This window comes from Pygocentrus nattereri, chromosome 1 (genome assembly GCF_015220715.1).
Source record: "Pygocentrus nattereri isolate fPygNat1 chromosome 1, fPygNat1.pri, whole genome shotgun sequence".
NCBI classification, from domain to species: domain Eukaryota; kingdom Metazoa; phylum Chordata; class Actinopteri; order Characiformes; family Serrasalmidae; genus Pygocentrus; species Pygocentrus nattereri.
The window spans coordinates 38,825,410-38,848,415 of record NC_051211.1 but is presented as its reverse complement, the minus strand read 5'-3'; the positions used below and the strand labels follow the sequence as shown (position 1 = coordinate 38,848,415).

At 42.6% G+C, this 23,006-nt stretch overlaps 1 protein-coding gene across 6 annotated transcripts in view; it reads left to right on the top strand.

The window, feature by feature from the left end:
• Window positions 1–23,006, top strand: part of phf21b (PHD finger protein 21B) — a 103,416-nt gene that overhangs the window by 49,653 nt on the left and 30,757 nt on the right. For 3 of the 6 annotated variants that reach the window (XM_017693931.2, XM_017693932.2, XM_037538775.1), the window contains one exon: window positions 17,587–17,847. In XM_017693931.2, the coding sequence (XP_017549420.1) occupies window positions 17,587–17,847 (261 nt within the window). Of the gene's footprint in view, window positions 1–17,586; window positions 17,848–21,513; window positions 21,907–23,006 lie in introns of those variants that run through there. The other 3 variants (XM_037538771.1, XM_017693933.2, XM_037538788.1) reach the window with 2 other exon arrangements.

Below are 23,006 nucleotides of genomic sequence, written 5' to 3'. Positions count from 1 at the left end.
CGAGTCTTAACGTCTGTCCAATTTAAAGTAATCCTGAAATTATCATGCATCCCTATTAAAAACATCCCGAAGCCAAAATTTTGTCTGTACTTCTGTTTTTTTATCATATAATCTTTGCAAGTCTGGGTAATCTAAAGATATACACAGCAAACTTTGACGCTAAACACCTGTCTTTACTTCACTCCACTCCATTAGGAGCGAAGGGACAGTTGTGTGAATACAATTTTTAGCCAGGCTATTACTTTAAGCTGGAAAGCGATCAAGCTGTCTTATCTCTGGTGTACTTCATGTACCGAACTGAAGTGAAGGCTGAAGTGAGAGAGACTAACTGGAGATCTGTGCTTTACCTCATCTGCTGCAAGAGCCAGTGGGCTTCTCTTTGTTGATAGCGCAATAGAGGGGAGGAGAAGAGAAAGAAAGGGCAGAACAGGGTTGGAGAGGGGCCTCGCAGTTGATTAAGACTGAGAATCCAATTGGAGCGTGCACTGTGTGGTCGATCTTATCACACCGCTCTTTCTCCCTTCAAGGCTCAGCGAGCCACGAGGCCTACTTTTTCATGTGCCACAGCTTCTGTCATTTCTTCTGCGGCACTGCGTTCACACGCGTGCGCGCTTTAATTAAACGCTGAATGTGGAGTGCGCAGGCTGGAAACTCTTTGTGTTCGCCAGATGAATTCACTCGCTCATTTGAAGTCTTACCTGGACTTCATTGTTTTAGACCAGCCAGGCTGGACGTTTTAGTCTCTGGTGACGGGGCCGTGCGGCAGCGAGACTCCTTTCAACCCAACTATTGATTGCGAGGGCCTTTTGTGTTCTGAATACCGTGTTGAAATAGGTATTAAATGCGGCCTAAGGCGATTTGGAGTATTTTATTTAAGCTTTATGAAGTGTTTAAACGGGTGAACAGCTAAATCAATATCGATTGTTAAAAGAAGGACTGAGTTGTCAAATAATCCTGGACCGACTGTGATCTCAGTTCACCAGCACCTGATTTGAGTTGGTTTTTTTAACCTCTGCAGTGATTTGCTTCTGAACAGCCAGGCCTGATTAACAGGCCCCATTCGGCTGGCTCTCATTCTCGTAATTTGATGGTTGCTGCTGGTTATGGTGTCCCCCCGCAGGCCCGTTCCATTACGGTGAAAGGAGGCACCAACGCACTGCCCCAGGCACAGGGAACGGAGGCAGGGGGTCTTTCTTTGTCCCCACAAACCTGTGGGAATGCACAGGAAGTATTTAAATATATATGAAAAGCTGCCTCTTACAACTTTAATATCAGAACTGTCTCTTTTAATTTAAAGTCAGGCTTTAGCAAAACCGGCCTGTTTAGCAGAGAATGCATATTTTACCACGGTCTCTCAATAAAACAGATCTAGAAAAAAGCAAAACAAGAGCGATGCCGAAAACCCTTAAGTAGATTGACTACGGCTTCAGTCATGCCGAAAGTGCCTAATGCTCAAAAGTAATTCGAAACTGCCTGCTGATCTAGTTGTTTACTCCTGACAGATGACCGGCAGAGCTCAGGATTAAGAGCTAGTTGGGGATTTACTGGCTATCCGTGGGGCTTTTGTCAATAAATGAGGGCTCTGGAGGTGGCAAAAGAAAGTTGCGACCTGTGTTCTTTTGTTTATTGTTTTTTTTGTTTTTTTTTGTTTTGTTTTTCGTCACCCTGTTGCACAATGGCTCTGCTCTCTGTGGCTCTTGGAGAAAGAATGGCCCCTCTGTGTGGAGTTCCAGCACCTCTGCAGTGTCCTGCTGGGCTCTGGGTGCTGGGGAGACTGCTTGCTGACGGACAGTAGGCTGCTAGCTGTTGTGTGGCCGCCGCCACTGCCACTCTTTGTGGCTGCATCTGCTCGGGCCTATTGTTAGAAGGAGTCCATCTGCTGGCCTCTCTACACTACAAAAACACACGGACCCCTATAAGCCCCCCCTCTTTCTCTGTCTTTTACTCTCCTTGCTCTCTCTCTCTCTCTCTCTCTCTCGCTTTCCAAAGCCTGCCGCATACACAGGCAAACCCCCTTCAAATCCCCTCCCCCCTTCCATCTCTTCCATCAGAGTGTGCCAGCTGTCCCCTTTCCCTCTCACCTCCCCTCCCTCTCTCTCTTTCTTTCTGTCTCTCTATATCTCTCTCTCCCCCCTCATGCCTGCAAGGCCCTACTCCCACAGGAGCCATAACACAGGGATACAGAGTGGATAGTGGCAGACGATCCATGCAGTACAACACAGCAATAAAAGACTCTGCCAGAACTCTAACTGCTGAAGGAAAGTCATCTCTCACATGTTCTTTTAGAACGTTGGGTTATAGTTCAGCGGCAGCGCAAAGTCACATTCTTCTGCGTGTTTACTTTGATTTTCTAATCACTTAAACTCTCCAGCACTTCTCATCTTAAAGAGCTTTACATTTCAAGTCGTACTCAATGCATTGAAGATGACAGTTGTGACTATTGATCATGCTGCCCTGAGGGTGTTGTAAAATTAGCAGCATAATCAGCCACCGGGCGTCTACTGAATTCATGGCTGCACGATCAGAGATGTGCATAGCGGGTAATTTTGATATTCGTGTATCCACAACAGTTTATTAACAGGTATCTGATTGAATTGAATAAAGTATTTAGGCTAAATTAAGACATGGCTGGAGGTTGACTCTCTTAAGTAAAAGCTAAACTAAAGAGGACAAAGTAACACAGAAATAGCAATGAGCAGAGGAATACATTTGAAAACATATTTTGCCATTTAAAAAAAGCCACGGGGAACTGGTCGTATTTATGTCTGCTGACGTAGGCATCAAACAGGTGGAGGTAACAAAGGCTGCCTCTTCAGAGGTGAGCTAAAACAACAGTTAACTGGTGAAACACTGGATGGTGATGAGGATTTCTCTGGTACTTTCTCTTCAGTGGACAATGTGCCAACATGTTAGTTTGTCAGAGAAATGTATCTCCACTGTTTCTGGACTTAGAAAACCTCAGCTAGAGTTGTTAGGTAGCTATAAAGCTGTGCTACACGTTCTTCCTCGGTCACATTCCTAACAACACGTCCTGGCACCAAAACCTATTATCTCCATTTTCTCCGGCTCCAGTATGTGAAAGTTTCATGATGACTGGACTAATGGAAATTATTTAAAATGGCTTGTAAGCAAATCATTTTACATTAACTTACATTGAAAGTTAAGAACACTTTGTCTTCTCCTGTAAAGTTTCCGTTTTTGAGATAGGAGGTTTTGTTCTGACAGCGACAATATATTAAAAAAGCATTAGCAAACCAGTAACATGGCATTTGGCTGCATTATTAACCAAAATAATTTACTTTTCAAGGAGTACAGGAATGCCTTTCTGGAGCTATGATTGGTCATATTACACAAATGTTATGATTGATTAGAGGGCTTGTTTGCATGTAGCAGCCTTCTGTCATATCAGTATGTCAAAAAACAATATCTGAATTGTGAAGTTGGTTAGTAATCCACATATTCATATTGCTACATACATGCATGAATGTAAGGCAAGCATTTTATTCCAGCTCTATTTAATAACAGCACCAGCACTCAAACTGTAGGCTGCTTCAGCCAAAGCAGCTTACCTTTACGTTTGGCAAAGCCTGCTGTGTTGCGTGGGGTATTTATGCCAGTCTTATGATCTCAGTTAAGTGTGCAGTGCTAGACTGCATAAAGGAACACTCATATTTTCACTACTTAGCAACCTCAAAACTCAGAAGTTCCAGTGATATTGAGAAAAACAGTGTACGTATGTACGGCTTTGGAACATTTCTGATTACAACAGGGCATGATCAAAACCATTTTTGATCAATGGCTTAGAATCCCTTATATGTGCATGCCGCCATCTACAAAATGATGATGTGACTTCAGAAGTCTATTATAAACCAGTTTTCCATGGCGCAATGGAAAAAAGAAAATATCTCCTGTCTTTCTTTCTGTGGCAGTCAGGTGATCAGCTACTGCAATTCTCAGCAGATGTCCTTCATCTTTGCTGATCAAACAAGTTATTAGTGGAATTTTGCCTGGACCACACTCTAGGATGGGTTCCAGTGTTTCAGGCCCAAAAAGCCTTAGGACTCATGTCCTTCTGGCTCAGGGCCTAAACGCCCTTAGCAAGAACATAGCTACAGTGCTGCCAGTCGCATAGAACATGGCGTAGGCTTTTTGGGTGCATCATAAAGCATAGAACAGAATTGGAAAAATAAGACGAAGTGAAGATATAAGTGAAGAGAGAGAGAGAGAGAGAGAGAGAGAGAGAGTTAACAGAGAGAGGAAAAATATGTTAAACTTTTGTGAACCAGCAACGACAGACATTAACCAGACAATAATTAATACCACATGTAACGGCCAGCACACAGCATCTAGCACCTCAGCCGTTTCTCATCCTCTTATTACCTCCCATTAGGAGCCAACAGTTAGGATGATCAGTGTCGGTCATCACTACTCTATAACTCCTCTCGCGCCATTCACTTCATATAGAGAGTTTGACCTTTCCGCAGTCGCTGATTGTTGCCATGGTGAGTCAATAGTCTTCGGCAGTCTGTAGTCTCTCTGGGCTGGGCTGGCCTAGGATGAAGGTGAGCAAATAAATGTCCTCATTATGTCAGGGGCTGCAGATTCCATATCGCTCCCTTCAGAGTCAACTCTCCTCACTCTCTTATTCCAGCCTAATATTAAAGGCTCCTGTGCCCGGTGCAAACAAGAACTCCATTCCCTGTTATTTCGTGGCCTGCACCGATAACAGGCAGCTATTTATTTGTGCTGCAATGATAATACACTTTGAGGCCTGGATAAGGGGAAAACATATTTGAAAGGCTTGCCTTACTCCAAGTAATGGCACATTTTAAAAAATAGCTTAATCACACATCACCGAGAATCGTAATGGCCTAATTTACTCGGATATGTACGTATAATAAACACTATGAAGCTTTCAGAAGAGGATGATGGTGCCTCCTCAGAAACCATGGGAGGCAGAACCAAAGGGCATGGTATTAAAGAGCAATGAAAACTGAGTTTTTCTTCCCAGAAATCCAAAGTGAGGCTCTGTCCAGGCTCGGTGTGTTTGTCTGACAGCTACATTTAATGTCTTGACAGAGAGAGAAGAGAAAGAGAGAGAGGGATGGCTAGGAGAGTAATAGGAGCTGTGTGCTCAGGGAAAGGTGGCCTGTGTGAGCTTTGACTGAACAGCTAAGCTGGAGCTTTAAGTCGATATTGGCAGTCACACTCTGTGCTTAAAGTACAGCAAAAGAGTAGCCCTTCTCTCCCTGATTTCTCAATCATTAACGTGACGATGCCTGGAATACCTTGCCGCTGTTCTGTTTCTGCAGGGATGCACTCATATGGAATGTCTGGTCTCATAACAAAAAAGTGATGATTACCACTTGGCTGTAGCCAGTACAAATATCAGTAAGTGCTTATTGTCATATTCTACAAATGACTTTATTTTGACTGACTCACAATGGCAGTTTTGCCAAAGACTTTTGACCATTAAGATTTGTTTTTTGGGACGTTCTGTGTTTTTTATTTCATTTGGTTGGTTTTACACTGCAGTGGTTAAAGTGCAGCAAATAATACACGTTGGTTTTCCTTTGACTGGTTGGAAATTTGGCAGGGATACAAGACACGCTCTGTTCCTTGCACATTTGCCTTAATTAAACAGCTGATTTTTTCTTGTACATTGCTGCTGCAAGTCACCCTGTAAAGCCTGAAATACTAATTTCAAAATCAGTGGAGTGGCGCAACCATCTAATCTTTGGTCTTATCATCAGGAGATTGCAAGTTTGATCCCCGGTGATGCTTCAGCCATCTCTCTGGGTGGGTAGGATGGCCCTCACTCTCTCCTCATCATCTTTTAGCTGACCTAACAGAATTGGCGGTCAGCGCTCTCCTCCAAGCACATTTAGCTTTCCAATGGCGTTGTGTTAGCGGCAGTTCGAAAAGATATGGTAGCCAGCTTCACAAAACTCTGGGGAAGCTTGTGTTTGCCTTCGCCCTCCTAGCACTGTTGGCAGTGTCTGATTGGAGTCCTAACTAGTGGGTGGAATTGGAAATGACTTAATCGGGGAGAAAATTAAAAAAACAAAATCACTCCGAAACAGTCAGAGGTGTCAGGTCAGATTCTCAGACCCTAATCTATGTCTCTATGCAGTAACGTCACTCGCACAGGCTCTAAAAGAAGGTCCAGCTCAAAATGTAGGTCTCAATTTTGGTTCGTGTTTTTGGTCTGTAGGTCTCAATTTTGGTCTGTAGCAAAAAAGGTAGGTGCAAAAGTGCCCTTCTTAGCATACCTGTGGCTTCTCTACCTAAATGGTGAAATCAAACCTGCAATTGTCTGAGTATTAGGTTGTGGAGTTATCCACGATGCTACTCATGTTAAAGATTAAAAATAGAATTTTCCCATCTATCTGCACATAATGTATTACTTGTCAGTATATCATGCACCCTTGCTTTTGTTTTCCAGGCCTTTTAATGAGTCCTGCAGGAAGATGCAAAAAGAGTATGTTATGTAGGAGAGAAGGGAGTCTAAAATGAAGGGAGTTGAGCTGCTGAATGTTTGATGGTGCGGAGCTGGCGCTGAGGGCCCTTCAGGCCTTGTTTGCATGCATTAGCAAAGGGCTCGGGGCCCCAGCTCAGCCAGATGTAATTTCCAATGCCACAGAGGGCACTGACCCCTTCTGACAGGCCCTGCCAGAGTTAAGTGTGGCCCTGATTACGTTTTCATAGGCACGAACCTCCTGTTATGCAGGCGGGTGCCTCCTCATATCCACAGACCCTCAGGGAGCAGCCTAGTTCATTTGGAACCCTCGACTCCATGCTGTGGATAAAGTAAAGAATTTGTTGAAAGACTGCTGATGTCCGTATACGGCTCACACAGGTTTCAGCATATCCCAAGGTCTTTAACACCAGCATAATTTTCAGCCTAGGACTACTAATGCAAGGAACAGTGTGCAAATTAGAAATACAGTGTAAATGCTTATTGTTTTTTTTTTTTTTTTTTTTTTTTTTGCTTGGCATCGCTGGGATCTACTGTTGTACTGACAGAGGAATACTTCATCCTCATCCTGGGCTGACAGCTCAACATATGCTCAGGCGTTGGACTGTAATGGAATCTACCCCCAGCAGGCCTTCCTGTGTAGCTAGTGGGGTGCAGTTAGTGGGGAGCTGGGAGTGATGAAACAAGAAGCAAGACAGAAGAGTCTTGTCGAATTATCAGCTACTGCCTCTGTCTTTTCTGTTATTCTCAGTTTGGCACTAAGCTTTGTACATCATTTACAGATGAGTTCTAAATATTTCTGTACTCTGTGGGTCATCTTTATTGTATGCCTCCTTAAGTCAATGAAATAAAAATGATCCACAGAAATAGTGCTCAGTTGCAGTTGCTGGGCTACTGGGTACTAGGATTTTCCAACATTTGCACAAATGTCCATCACTACTTGACTATCCATTTTACAGCAAAACAACATTGTGCTGCTAGCTGTCGAGAAAGCATTACTTTGTGCTTGGGAAATAATGAATCATCACACCAAAATAAAAGCTTTTAGTAGCTAGTAGAGGGCTGTATACCAGTCCCTCCAGAATACCACTGAAATTCTTCCACAGGCATGGGTTTTTGTCATAACTGTTATACTGATAACATGATATACAGACAGCGCAAACCACACTAATGTTATCCCCTTTAGCTGAGTGCTTGAGGTGGTTTTAGTCACACTTAAAATAAAAAGTAAAAATGTAGCTGATCCCTAATCAACTTCCACTGTCTAATCTGTTGCATCTCAAGTAATCCACTTTGTTTTTGAGGCAGCTGACATAAAGAAATGGCCTTTTTCTAGATTAGTCATTCTCTTTGCCTTTGCCAGTTGATACAGTGTGATTGACTAATATTTTCCTAATTCCAGCAGGATCAGCGGCACTAGTGTATGGGAAGTATGTACAAGACAAAAGACTTGAGAAATTTGACAGAACTTAAGATGAACTTTTGTAAGTTCAGACATGAAACAGTACATAGCGCTGTTTAGTATTAGAAAGCAGCATTGGTTTATATAGGTTTATCTAGCCTAGTAGCTTTATTATTAAAATTAAATATATAAAAATAACTGATATGTACTGAATCTGTCAGAATTTTTCATTTTGGCCATACCGCCTCTATAATTAGGAGCTTGTAGTGACCCGGCCATGTCAGAGATGTGTCAGAAAGGTTCACACATCTCTTGTAAGTGAGAGGTTGATTCCAGTCCATAGTCAGCTGTGGGTTATTTGTTTTGTTCCACTGCTTTAAGAGTCTTAACCCTCTCATAAAAAACAGCTGTAAAATGTATGCATAAAAAAATCTAATGCCTTGCTTCTCATCAAGAACAGCAGAAGCGAGTGAGTCGTGGGACTGGCAGCACCTGGCGCAAGCTGCTGTTTCCTGGTTCTGTGGTGTCGTATGGAATCTCCTCGACTTGAAGATGATGGAAGATGACAGGAAACAGGCGGGGTCTCTCGTAATGAAGCTCCAGCTAGGCAGGAGGGGAGGCCTTGCAGTGGCTGCGCTCCATGTACAGTGGCCTGTTAATACAAAAGTGCTGTCATACGTCAAAGAAGTATTAAGTGCATGGACAAACGGGACCGCACCAGCATAAAAGGACAAAAAGTCAGTTATAAACAGTTATGATTGTATTATAATCTAGTTCTGTTCTTGGATGCATGGCCACAAGTTAAGGAGTAAGGCCTAACTGCATCACTTATTAGTGGTGTGCTTTGCTGAAATTCATGAAGACTTAATGGACTGCTGAAATTAGTATTGAGCTCCACTGACTTTCGTTATCTATATTTCAAATGCATTTGCAGTGTTTTTCTTTATCAGAGCCCTCGCTTGGTTGAAGGGAGCCCCTCTGCTTCGACTCAGCTTGACAGATATAAGACGTGACTATTTGACTCTAATAAAGCAGAGGGGAGTATCTCACTCTGAGAAGCGACAGGGAATTGGAAGCATGAGATTCGATCATTCTAGCTTGAGAGAGGCTGTGCTGAGAACAGCAGGCAATGTCAATGTGTCACAACAGGCTAGATTACATTTCTATTGTGCTTCCCTCATTGCCAAATCAGTCATTTACACGCATTTGTCCTTTGCGTCGAAGCAGAAAAGAGAAGGTTTAATTGCTCAATGAAAACAGTGCTAATAGTGCTCTCAGTAAAAACTAGCAGGAGCTGGTTTGCATTCTCCAGATAAAAATCTTTAGGTGAAGTACCCTTGTAATACTGCCAGTGTGACATACCAACACGTCTTTGCTACTGTTGTACTACATCACTCGTCTAGCGGCACCACATCTCTGTTATATTACGGAATGCTGTTCTTTGAAAAAATAAAAAGAATCTTAAGGTTTCCAACTCCCATAGGAAATGTTTTCATCAGCACACTCAATTCTGCGTCGAATGTTAAGCAAGAGCCATATGGATGTTTTTCATTAGAACAGAAAATTTATTCGTTTTGCTTTGAAATGTGATGAACTTTTGCATGGAAATGAAGAGGACATTAAACACACCATTTCATTTAATAATACAAAGTCCCTGCTGATTTCACTGATACAATATATGGCACTAAAACTATTCGGAGCCTTGGTATTCATCCTTAAATGTGAAGGTTACTCCATTTGCCTTTAAGACTCTCCTTTATAGATGCAGTTGCTGGGTTACTTATGAGTGTGGTTAATGCTTTCACACATCTGCACCAATGTCCATCACTACCTGAGCAAAGGACATCCATTTTCATCAAAACAAAATGGTGCTGCTTTGTGCTAGCCAGCAGAAAAAGCATTTGCTTTGTACTTTGGGAAATTATTACATCCGCAGGCTGAAATTTGAATGCATTTAGTTCCTCACAGTGGGTCACAATATCAGATTAATTCTGATTGTCCGAAAAAGTTAACTTCTCAAGCCATCCTCCCCAGACATCAAAATGCCTTTTCACATAGGTGAGAGGTGGTCTTGCGTAGTGCATTCCAATGAGTCCATAGTCAAATGAGGGAAAATTAGACCCTGGGCATGTATGATTTGCATTTAAATGGATTTATTGTGTACAGATGGCGTGACGGGCAGCGGCCACACTATCAAATTGTTTTCTCTGTAAGGAAATTGGGAGTCGGGATTTAATTTTGCTTCTTCCATAGACTGCCACATCAAAAGCTTTAGTGGACAGTTTTGGTGTCTGCTATTTCTGCTGCACGGTAATGACGGCAGCGTGTGATGTGTATCTAAACGAGGCCAAAGGAACTATATTAATAATAATCTCCTCTTACTGGGACATAATGCTCAAGATGAGCTGTTGTTGTCTCCTCTTTTCAGAGCCATGCCTCTCCAGCTTCTTTTTTTTCTTTTCTAGGTGGATTCTGAAAGGAGAGTGATTGTTACCATGGCAGCAATAATAAAAATAAAACAAAAACATCCTCACTGCATGACTTTGAACTGCGGAGGAGATCAAGTAAATCATCATTTTAATGTTCTCTGAAATGCAGCCGATTGTTTTTGAATGATTTTTAATGAGTTTGATTAAAGTTGCACCGCTACCCATGTAGAATAAGATGTCAGCTCTTGAAACAGCTTTGGTGATACAAGGTTGCCTGTCAGGTTTATTCTTACACTTTGTGCGCACCAGATGGGCCTGCTTGTTGTTAGGCATGCAGTTTCAGCTGCACCCCACTTGGGACAAGGGCTCAGGGAAATATGGCGTCTGTCAAATGCCAGATCTCAATACGCTGCGCTTCTTTTGTTTCAACTCACCATTGCAGTGCCTGAGTCAAGAAAGTCTATGCAGAATCGAGGGCCATCAGTTTTTACTGTAAGGATGGCTTTCCACTGACTTTTTGTTGTTTTTGGGTCACATTGTATCCATGTGTTGATTGATTTCCACCATAAGATACCCTTGGCAGCCACTCAGCCAGCCTCTTATCAGCAGGACGCATGGGAGGCTGGCCCAGTGCCCAGGGTTTGGCAGGAGGATCTTGGTAACAACTCAGACGGCCCTGCCAAACACACACAGCACAGGGCACCCCTGGATTATCCTACTCCCCTGTGGGAGCACCTTAAGTCAAGGCCTTGGTTCAAAGCACCGTAGGTGGGGATGGCTCCTGTTCCCTTCCGTACCCGTCCGGGAACACTTGACTTGGGAGGATGCCGTATGGGTCTACTCTGCAGACAAACCAACTATGGCACACTCTTGACACATGTCGTAGATCGATGTTTTGATGCCATGCTAAAAAAGTGCCTTTTTCTATGGCAGGCACTGATGGCCACTGTGATCCATGCCCACATAAAAGACATCTAAAAAGAAGCAGCTGAGAAACTCTTTGCAAAGAACTGGTTGCAACATGGGATCACAGGATGCAAGAATAGTACCACACCAAAGGACTCCAGGGAGTAAGCTGAAGGTTCCAAAGAATGGACACTCCTTCAGACATCATCTCAGGCCTGAGTTCTAGTGAATCATTAAAGTAGTGAGACCATAAAGGCTGAGATGAGATGTGAGGTCTCCACAGTCTCCGCAGTTGCTCTGAGGGGAACCTTTCCCAGGTTTATTCGACCTGCTCCATCAACGGGCCCATGGCTCTGATCGGATGGCGAGATTTGCATCCCTCACCACATCTGTCTGTTTCTCAGAAACCCTTGGGCAGCTTCCCACCAACCTATTGCTCTGATCACACACAGCTAGCGCTGCCTCTGTCTTTTTGAGGCCAATGCCCACTTCGAGGGCAATGCTCAGCGCAGACCTTTGAGCTCAATGGCAAGCTGATGCCAATATTCACTGTCTTTGATGCCTTCTGATAGGAGTCAGGAATTACATGAATGAATCATCGGGCGCTCAAAGAGAAGCTAGCGCGAGCGCTTTTCAGAAGATCGGGCCGACATCAGAGAGCTCGTTTTCTTTTCCTTTCCGTCAACACAGCCTGTTAATCATTAGGTGGCACCCAGGGATGAAAAAGCAACAGCAGTGTGGCCGTTGATGAAAGGGAATTGGGATGCTTGGCTGATTCGTTTTCTGCATTGAGAGGAGGGGAGAGGTGGTGGAAGAAAACGGTTCATTACTGAGCCACTCTTAACTGCTGTCACCAACTTTAATGCGTGTTCCTGTTTAAGAGCTGTCTGTCAGGGCCCATCTTGGTCTTGTAGCAGCCAGCAACTGCACACAGCAAAGGCAGAGTTGTGAGAGCAACAGGCAATCACCCTTCTTTTCCTTCTTTTCCCCCACACTGTCTGTTCCTCACAGTCATCACCATAACAACACCTGCCTGCAGTGTGCATTTTGATTGGGTCGGGCTACCACATTCCTGGTCAGCATGCCGGGAAATAGCCCTTTCATGTAGTAGGTTTGTCGAGCAGTGTTACAAAGGCAGTGAAATGGATTTTTTTTGGGTTGCACTTTCTCTATGTGGACGCATATTAAAGTAATAGTCAAAAAATTTCCCTTAAAACATCTTTCTAATGTCACTTATGCAGTTGCAACATCCTGTAACAATTGGAATAGCGTTTCCATCTTATGGCCTGATAAAGAACAGAAATCACGTGCCACTCACCTGGGACTGTTTAACATCTGTATTTGATGGACAAATGCACATGCTTGATGGGCCTTAAACATCTCCCTAGAGATGACTGCTACATATCCTAGAGTATGGTGCCATTTATGTGTCCAAAGGACACCAATTTGCAGATTTTGTGTCCGTTTTAAAGACAACAGCTCTGTGGAGCAATTACAGCTGTGTGACACTGTTGTTATCTCCTGGTGTTGCATTTCACACGTTGTGTACATTAGTAGAGGCCTCTTTGCCTCAAAATCCATACTGAAGTGCTAATGGCATAACATGCACAATTAAGTCTCCCCTTCGGAGGCACACCCCTGATCCTGGACGGGGGAGGAGCAGTGCTGCTTGGCAGCCTGCCTACAACCGTAGTGCGACAGGACAGTGGAGTGTGAAAGGTAAACATTCAAACATGGCCTCCCTCGTAAAGCCCTCATTTGACCTCTCCAGCACTGCAGCTAACCTCACAAGATAATGAAGCCAGGTGCAAGCAACTCTGTGCATTTCAATACAGGAGATTCATTCCTAGCATCATCTTTTATAAGGTTCGGCAAAGCCGTACTGGTACTATAGTACTGTTAGTGTTGTGTGGCAGGCATTTTAGTCTACATTCACGGTCTTCCTGGAGCATGCCCCTATTTCACCCTTACAAAGATCCTTTTTCCCCTCATCGAGGCATTTTGTCTCTCCTCAGGGGAGCCAGTCTTTTAACCACTTGGTGTTTGAGTGAGGGTGTATGCAAGAGTGTGTGTAAGGGAGAGAGACAGTGTGTGTTAAGGAGGGGGAGCTGAAATGGGTGACCTTTGAGACAATCAGAGGTGCCCTGGGATGATCAAATGGCTGCACGTCGGGCCCACATCCAGGCTGGTGCTGAGGTTGCCTGCGGATTACATTGATCCCCTGAAACAATGGGGTCCACCGCACACATTGTGAGGGCATTAATAAATAACGCCAAGCAAATTAACTCCCCATTCACACCATAATGCAATGGGGAGACAAACGGCAGGACTTATGCTATGCTTTTTTTAGGACGTATGCTTTTAGGGCTGTTTAAGCATCCATACTGGGACTCTTTCATAGTATTTTTTTAATAGGAGCTTTCTTTCCTCTGCCTCTTTTCCCCCTATGTGCTGGATCCAGGTTAATTTGCCACTGTAGTGGTTAGCAGCTCTTCCATCCCTCAGTAAACAAGCGAGAGGGTTTGTAGGGCAGTAAAGCAAGGCCCTTGTTGGAGAATTCTCTTTGAGCTGGTCTTCTTGGCAACCATAGACACTAATGCGTTGGTGCCCATTAAGGTTGAGAGGGAAGCAAAGAAGGAGAAAGGGAGGCAAAAAAATAATAATCCTGAAGTGGAGCAGGAGGCTGAGAAGAGTTGATTCTTTTATTGAAAGTGATGGGATTATAGGGCAAGACCTACTTCGGTGCGCAGGCTTAGAGAAGGCTCGCAAACTCGGTGGCAGAGAGTGCGAGTAAATCAAGCACACAGCTGGATACTGTATTACAGAAGAGCATGAAAATGACTGCTGATGCATGTCAAGAACATCACCCTCTCCGTATGAAGACTCTTCAAGAGCAGAGACGGGTTTCGATGGAGCAGATACTCTTGCTGTACGAGGAAGGAACGGCAGCCAGAGACTGAATCATGCCTTTTTGCTGGGATCTGTACCAGCAAGTTGGAACAGAAAAAAAAAAGCATAATTAAAATTCTTTTTCTAGCAAGGCTTTTTTTGTTCTTTTTTTTGGCTGATGACTGCGACCGAAAGGTTGGCGGCGCCTGCAGATCCCACTGCTCGCTGCTGCTGCTGCTTCTTCTTCCAGTTCTGCTGAGTTTTATTGTTGCGGTTGCTATTTTCATTACTTTTATCATCTTTTCCCACGCAACCCGCACAAGAGAAAGGAACGAGCGAATGAGAGAGGGAGAGAACGAGGCAAGAAAGAGGGAGAGGGGAGGAGAGCGCCCTGGTGTGCTTCTTCTACATTTTCCTTCTTGTTCGACATGCTGATTAGACTGGATTGTGACAAAGAGGGAATTTAGTTTCCACGGAGATTTCTAGCTCTCTTTCTCTCTGACCTCTTCTAATGCTTCCACCACCATCACTTGCCCCCCCACCCCCCCCTCACCCCGGCCCCCGCCCCCAACCAACATTTCAGCCTCCCCACCTCAATCCCAAGTCCTCTTGATCCCATGAATTCAGAGTACACTAGCAGCCCCGATTGCCTCCTCCAAAAGACAAAACAGAAGCAGGGACTGCTTTCCCGATTAGGCATGCAGAGTGCAAGGCAGAGGCTTCTAAATGAATCTCAAGTATTCTGCTATTTTCTTTCACTGAATGGAGCTTGTCAGGGTGTATACCTTTCTGGTGTGTGTGTATGTGTGTGTGTGTGTGTGTGTGTGTGTGTGTAAGGCCCTCCGTACTCCAGCCTAGGTAATTGTGAGTTCACCAAGCTGCGAAGGCATCGAGCGTAGCCAACTCGTCCTCAAACCTCCCTGCTGCACGGAGACGCTCTGTGGGGAAAAAAGTAGAAAATGCAAGCTGAATCTAATCAATTTGGCCTATTTGTTTATTTATTTCTGCTCCACTGCAATGCAAACTCGCTATTTTCCCAGTACAGCCCCTAGCAGAGCTAGATGTAATATCATGGTGCAGAGCGGCGCATTGCAAAGAGTGATTTATCTTTAAACGGGTGATACATTTAAAACAACACGAACCGGGTATTGGATTGTTTACATAGCATGGAATATCATTACGTCTAACATGACTTCCTCATCATTACCAGGCTCTCGTTGTGTTTGTAACTCAGCCGCTCCATATTAGCGCCGAACAGAAGGCGAAAGGGGTTCTTGAAGGACACGCTGAAAATGTTCCTTTACTTTAAGCCTCTTTTTCCAGGGCTGGCGGTGCTAAAAGAGGGAGCAGAAGAGTGAGCGACTGAAATGGTCTCTCATATTGGAATGGCTGAATATGAAAGCCCTCTCTTTTCCCCCTCCCCCAGTCCCCACAGTCCATAGAAAACGATAAAAGGCAAAGGGAGAAATAAGAAAGGGGCAGTGGAATGGAATATAAAATATTTAGAGTGCCTCCTCTTTCAGTGGTGGGTGTGTGAACTGTAGTTATCTCTGCTTTGGGTTGTGTATGTGTTTTTTTTTCCTTCAGAGAAGTGGGTGGAGTAAAAGATGCAGAGAGAGAGACAGGGAGGAGAGAGGGAGAGATGTAGAGAGACGTGATAAGGACAGATCTGTAGCTTGTGAGACATGCAGGCTTTCAGAAAAGCAACGGAGTACGGATCGGTTTGTTTTCAAGGACAAAAACAAAGGGCAGAATATTCTGTTTTTTTTTTGTTTTTTTTTTGGTTTTCCACATGAGGTTCCCGAAAAGAGGCTAAGTAAATTAATCAGCAAATGAAAAACAAGTTAGCTAAAAGCTAAACAGAACATCATTTAAATATCTAATTTTTAAATTCCCAGGGTTCTCTTAATAACTTCAGTTGATGAACATGAGCTGGATTCAGGAACTGCTTGCTGGTTTTACCCAGGCTTTATAAAAGCACTATGTTTTGTGCAATGCCTTTGTGAAATATATGAGCAGTGGCTCATGCAGGGGTGGGTGACATGACGATATTTAGGATCATTGTGATGAGTGAGGTCACATTACTTATCGAGGCTCATGCGTATCCTGGAAAACCCTCAAAAACGTTCTTAGACACAAGTTTTGTCTCTGGTGATGCAACAGCCGTTGGTGGCTGGAAGTCCAACAGAGTACAGTTGGTCTTGCTCTCTGGGTTGGAAGGATGACAGCGCCCCCCACCCCACCCATCTCCCACATTGCACAGGTGTCGGTTACCGGACCTAACAGAGCTGGTGGTTGGTACTTTCCTCTGAACGTGTTAATCTGTCCAATGACGTTGCGTTAGCAACTGTTCAAAAAGATGTGGTGGCTCGTTTCACAGGTCATGAAAAACTTTATCATATGTTTTTTTCTGAAGTAAAACCAAAAGCCTAATTTGGCTGATTTTCAGAATACCAGTGAATACATATTCTCTTATTTGTTGGATCAATCACCATGTGACACCTGGACATTTTCAGCTGTCTAAACTAAATATCAGCCACAGTCACTCGAGCTCAGTAGCACTATGGGCGGCAAGAGCTCGTGTTTACTGAAAGGTACTGTTAGTTTTTCAACACTGCCATCAACGTCTTCATACATGACGTAAATAAACCTTAATACGTTACGTTAAATGTTACCATCTTCTGGCAGCCTTATGTAGCCTTATGTTGATAGCACATACTTTTCTGTTGATCTTTGCAGGCCATGTTTTAGAATCACTGTTTAGGTTCACATCATTTTGTGGTGTAGATTCCTTAAGTTTTGGTCCTGGATTTTTTTGTTGTTTCTTGTTTTGAATCTTTGTCCGGGAGTTAGGGTTCGGGTTCGGGTTAAGAACTGATTCATTGAAAAGAAATGAAAATGATTTAAGTGTATGAACTTGAATATGGTTTTCTGGACATATCGTGCGTATTATCAGTACTTAAAGTACACAAACTAGGCGTTTCATTACAAAGAGAGCAACATTAGTCCTATTCAGTTGGATTTAGTGCAGGTTCTTTTTTCTGTTCCATCTTATGAAACCACAGAGAACCCACATATGATATTTTGTTGTGTGTTCAAGAAAATGTCTTGTGATATATTTTTACCATGTCACCCACTCATACGCTAAAACTGACAAACAGGGAATAGAGCGTGATACTGTCAATGGCAGTAATGAGCATGTTTGTGCACACATAACAAAAAAAGTTGTACAAGCAAAGCTCTTATTAAAGCAAAGCTCTCCCAGAAGCGGTCTGCAAAAGCCTGCAGAGGATATAAGCTCTCTCAGGCGCGAGAAGCTAAAATACTAAGAATCAAAACAGTAGATTAACTCCAAACAGTGCCCTCGGCTTTAGCGCCCTTCAAGTTCTCTGCAGATAGGCGGACATTGGAGTTTTTTTGTTTTTTTTTTCTTTACTAACCTTTGCATTCTTTCTTTTCTACCACCCCCCTCTCTGTGACAGAAGCTGGCGGTAAGAAGTTGTCCTGTGGGGACACCAGCCAAGCCCCTCTCCCTCATCAAGCCGCCCAGCCAGAGCATAGCCATCTCTGTGGTGCCGGCCAAGGCTCCCGTTTCCATGGTGACCGCACACATTAACGGACAAAAGGCGGCGAGCTCTGAGGCGCTGCAGACGTCCCCCATCAACCTCCAAACGGCTAACCGAGCGGCAGCCGCCAGCACGCAGCCCCTGAGCCGGAGAACAGGGGAGCTGTGCCACTCACAGGTACCAAATACACATATAAACAAACAACATACATCAGTCCATTGAAAAGAAATAGTACATCTGAATGTACAGTACCAGACAAAAGTTCGGACAAGTTGACTCAAAGGAAAAAAAGTTCTCTTTTATCGCCCACAATTTGGAATAAAAACGAAGACATCATAACTATGAAATAACTTAAAAGGTTGCTTAGTATGGACTGCGCAGCATCCTTAATTGGGATTCTCTACTCAAAGAAAAGTTGTTATTTAGTCTAGGGCCAAACGTAGGCTCTATTAGGAATGACTACAGGCAGAAATATTGGCTTTCTAACAATTATAGAGCGATGTAGGCTGTTACACACCTATAACAAACTCTCGTTGCTCTGTTAGTTTGGTTCATTAGAGTGAAGAATGCTGCCATTCGAACCTGGTGGACACCAAATAAATGCACCGTGATGCCCTGAGGAAGTAGGCCGAACTCCAAATGGAAAGGTTCATTTGAAGTATGAATGCAAAATTAATCATTCTCTAGAGCTTCTTTGGTTGTTGCAGCACCAGGAATTTTTGATGTTATTTCGACACATCAGACACATTTTACTTATTCGTGAGGTCTAAAATATACTCACATCATCACACACATCAGCTGCATTGTGTATTAATGCAGCAAGTTTTCAGTGTTTCATAAAAGCAGTAAGACACTTGAGGCTGTGAGTTGTCACAGTGGTTTCACAGTGATTTTTGCCTCACCTCATGTCGTGAGAGGAACTTGAACATCACAAGGCATAGATAAAATGCATAAACATACATAAAAGCTCAACTTATCCAGAGCGCAGCATGAATCAGAAGGTCGGGATATTATCCCAGTTACTATAGCCAAATGTACCCCAGAAACTCTGCCCAATCAGGTTTGACTTTGTTCGTATGACTTGTGGTTTGATGTTGAATACTAAAATGCAGCATATCACTTTCTGCTTTGGTCGGGATCACCAGAACTGAACTACAAATGTAAATGCATCCTTAGACCCAGCCTAAGTAGTTGCAACAGATTGGCTCAAACATATTACTAATGACTGCACTCCAAATTTCACCTAAAATGTTCTAAATAATGCTTTAAAAAGAATCTTTTTTTTTTGTTTTGGAAATCCATAGGCAGCTTTTTATGTGCTATTTCTATGTGTCTTAGGAAAAAATTCCAGGTATCTAAAGGAAGGCATCTGATCAAAATATCTTTATAAATATGAAAAAACAAGAAAAGAATCTAAACTTTTGACTGGTACTGTCTAACTGCATCAGAGCTTTGTATCTCTGATGAGGAAAGCGCAACCTCTGACAACAGCTAACATTACAGTTGCATTTGGAGTACAGTCGTAATGTTGAGTGAGCAGCAGTTGTGTTTTAACAGGGACACTGCAGAGCTTGTCACAGCACGTGATGACCTCATCTTGTCTTAAATGGGTTAAAAGCTTTCCTGGAAAAGGGGAAACCTACCAACGTTCAAATTACAGTCATATACAGTATAAGTATATACAAACACATCTCAAACAATTACAATTTATCTGTAAATCTGGCTCACAAGGCATTTAGATTGCTCGACTGCAGGTTGCTTCACCCACCAAACACTCACTGGTGACCCATCATGAACGCATCTAAAATGGGCTCAGGCTGATCATTACGATGTTAATAACAAAAGTAGAGCCTCATGCTGTAAACGCTGCACACTGAGCAAGCTTGGCTATAGTTTAGCTAGAACTGACTTACCCATTATTGTAGTTTAGAATGATAGTTAGTTAAACCCGCCTTTGTGGAGTCATTCATGGCAAAGCAGTAGATACATTGTGTTAGAAATAAGAAATGAATGCAACTAACAGCTTTATCAGTACTTCCTTCTCAATAACTTCACTCCTGTTCAGTAGGAGCACCAGTGCTATCACAAACAGTCTCTTATAGTTTGGAATGTTTCTCTTATATTTGTTAGATAGTCTTATAGGTTTTTCATTTTTAATTACTTGATGTAATTTAACAGAAATTTACAAACTATTTACACTTTATTTATGTATACTATTACTACTATTACTACTACTACTACTACTGTTATTATTATTATTATTATTATGTCATAGAAAGGTAGCTAATATACATTGACTAAGATGTGCATAAATGACTGTAGGATATATGTTATGCGGTCAAAATTCTAAAGAAAAATATGGGTCACTTTTTCCAGCCCACCCCTTGAAGAAGACCACCTGGCTAGTGGCTCCCAGGTCATTTGAGTATGATATATATATGTATATATGTTAGTGTAAAAAACTATGAACCAGTAAATGTCCATTTCCGTATATATATATATATATATATATATGGACATTTATTGATTCATAATTTTTTACACTAACATTTGCATTAACCAATAAAAGAGACAAAACATTCTTTCTTTACTTTTATTTCTATATTCAACAAAACTGACACAAACATAAGCAAGCAAACAAAAATCTGTGTCCTCTGAAGTTTTGAAAGGATTTTTGGGATGAGTGTTTCTCTCTGCGATCTCCAAATAAATATAGACTGTTTTGGAGATGAATGTTTTCTAACAGTGCCTCTACATGTTGGTATCTAACACACATGAAGCGCTTCAAAACAGAAAACGCTGCATGATCTGAATGAGACATTAGGCATGAAAGCTTCCATTCAGTCTGACCTCCACTGCTGCACCAAAAACTCCATTGATTGTGTTGTGGAGCTGGCTTTTACTTCCACGGGACTACTTCTGGACTGTAAGAACTTGCAGGGCTGGACGGGCTGTCGATTGATTTTTCGGAAACACTAGGAGCCGGGTCGCCTTCAGTCTTTTAGAGCATGAGTGTTTTATAAGCACAATTTAAAACTGTACTCATCCACGGCAACCTTAGAAGAACTCACACTTCACTCTGGCGGTCCTGCTGGGAAGCATCTATTTCCAGACATGTGATGAAACCTTCATTATGTCACATGAGCAGGTGTGTGTGCGGCCCCCTTATTCATAAAATCACATTCCATTTTAATGAGCTAGAGAGCTTCAGCTCAGCACTTATAGGAGAACAGAACTAATCCACAACCCAAAAACACTTTGGTATTATAGTAATTGAGAACCATCACAAAGGGAGGAGTGGCGGATGACAAATCTGGGACGAATGACAAATCCTTTTATTCTTTTTTTTTTTTTTGTATAAAGCAGAAGTATCTGCGCATTACTATTACTATCACATCTGGTTGATGTGACTTTGTAAATGCGAGTGTACTTTCCTTTCAAGTAAATGCCAAAAAGGATAAGCTTAAGAAAGTAAATTCAGCAAAAGAGGAGATGCCCGACCGGCTCGTGATAGAGCCATGTTTCATCAATGTGTCACTCACTGGGGGCGACGGTCGTGCCTCTGTGCTTTCGCATGAGTAGTCAGACCCCTCCTCCTCCCCCACCCTGGCCTGCCTGTGTCTCTGGGCCTCTCCCTCCCCCTCAGATGTGTCAGGTTGAGGGAGAGTGGGGGGAGAGGGGTCAGGCAACAGGATTGGTTTACTGCTCTTTATGGCTGTGGTGGCGTTTAGTGCTGCTTTTGGCCACTCCCACTGTCAGTGCTCAAAGCTAGTTAGAAAGAATCGGCCTGGGACACAAGCTCACCTCAGAAGTAGTGCTGGATGTATCTTTCAAACCAGTTTACAACAGTTTCCAATGCAGATTGATAGAGAACAAAAACTTGTAATTTAAAAATACATGTAGTAAGTTTCCCTTTTGGACATCAGAGCAAAAGAGTCCAATCAAAATATGTTAGATTTTTAAGACATTCTTTTAGCATAGAGTAGCAGTACTCAGGAACTATAGACTCACTAACTTTATTAATCCAAACGTAAAGCTACACTATGTAAGATTTGGGGATTTGGAGACGGTTTTGGTGGAAATGTGTAATTTCACGCAACATTTGGAAGGACATTTTGTTACGTCAGTTGCTTTGGACCCCTTCCCCGAGTGGATGAATCTGATTATTGTGAGCATGTTGAGAAAACTCAAAGAGAACTCGGTCAAAACTCTGTGAAGGACGTGTCTTCTGAGAATGTAAGTGAATTATCTACTATTGTCAGTATATCTTTATCAGTGTAATGTTGTTTGCATATGAGCCTTTATTTATATTTAACCATTTTTATGCTACTTCTTTCAGTTTTAACAAAAAAACAAAACAAAAAATTTTGCTGCTTTTAAGATCCTTAAAATGCCATTCCACAATGATATAAATGGAAATTATTGTGAAACTAGGTTTTATCAATACTTTTCAACCAAAACGCATAAAACTGTAGTTTTAAGAATCAGAGGGTATTTTGTTAGGCAGTTGGGGATGTGGGTGAGGTAAGGGTTTGGGGACAGGCCACCTGGCCACTAATTTGGAGACTGATAATGAGGTGTAAGTGGCCCCAGCCCATGCATGGGTGCACATAGTAAGAGCATTGTTTCAGAGCATGTGCGGTTTTTTGGGTGAATTCATTGCACAGACTGTTCAGGGCACTCAGGAGCAGCTTTATGGTGACAGCAGGTTGATTCAGGTCACCACTGCAATGAGAGAACTCACAGCAGCATCTGCCAAAACAACAGGCTGTAAACAAACACAACTGTAGCACTTAAACATTACAATAAAAGAGCCATGTGCAGGAGTTTTACGTTTTACATTCTTAGTTAGATCAGCATGAATTTCTGATCAAGAAGAATGTCAGGAAGCAAAAGTCCTGAATTTGATTTCATCATGAAGTTATACCTATCAAAACATAGCAATATCTACATTAACACTGTTCTTCAGTATGAATGCTGTTTAGCCTGGTGGGGGAACAGTCGTACGCAAAGGTTTGAGCAAGCAAACTAAGCAAAAATGTGTTGACACATCCTCCACAAGGAACACACCTCTGCCCATTTTAATCCACACTTACTGTTTATGTGCTGAATTTAACATGTTGGAAAAAATAATGTGTAAAATGTGGCCTGTGCACAAGTTATGGCAGATTTTATATTTAACGTCCAAGATTTTAAACTTTAAAACTCTGGGGCTGTTCAGACTTTTGCATTGTAGGAGATTTCATATAGACAACTGTTAGTATAGTTTATACAATTTTGAACATTACATTAAATAAATATATGCACACTGTTATTACTTTATTTGTGTAATTAAC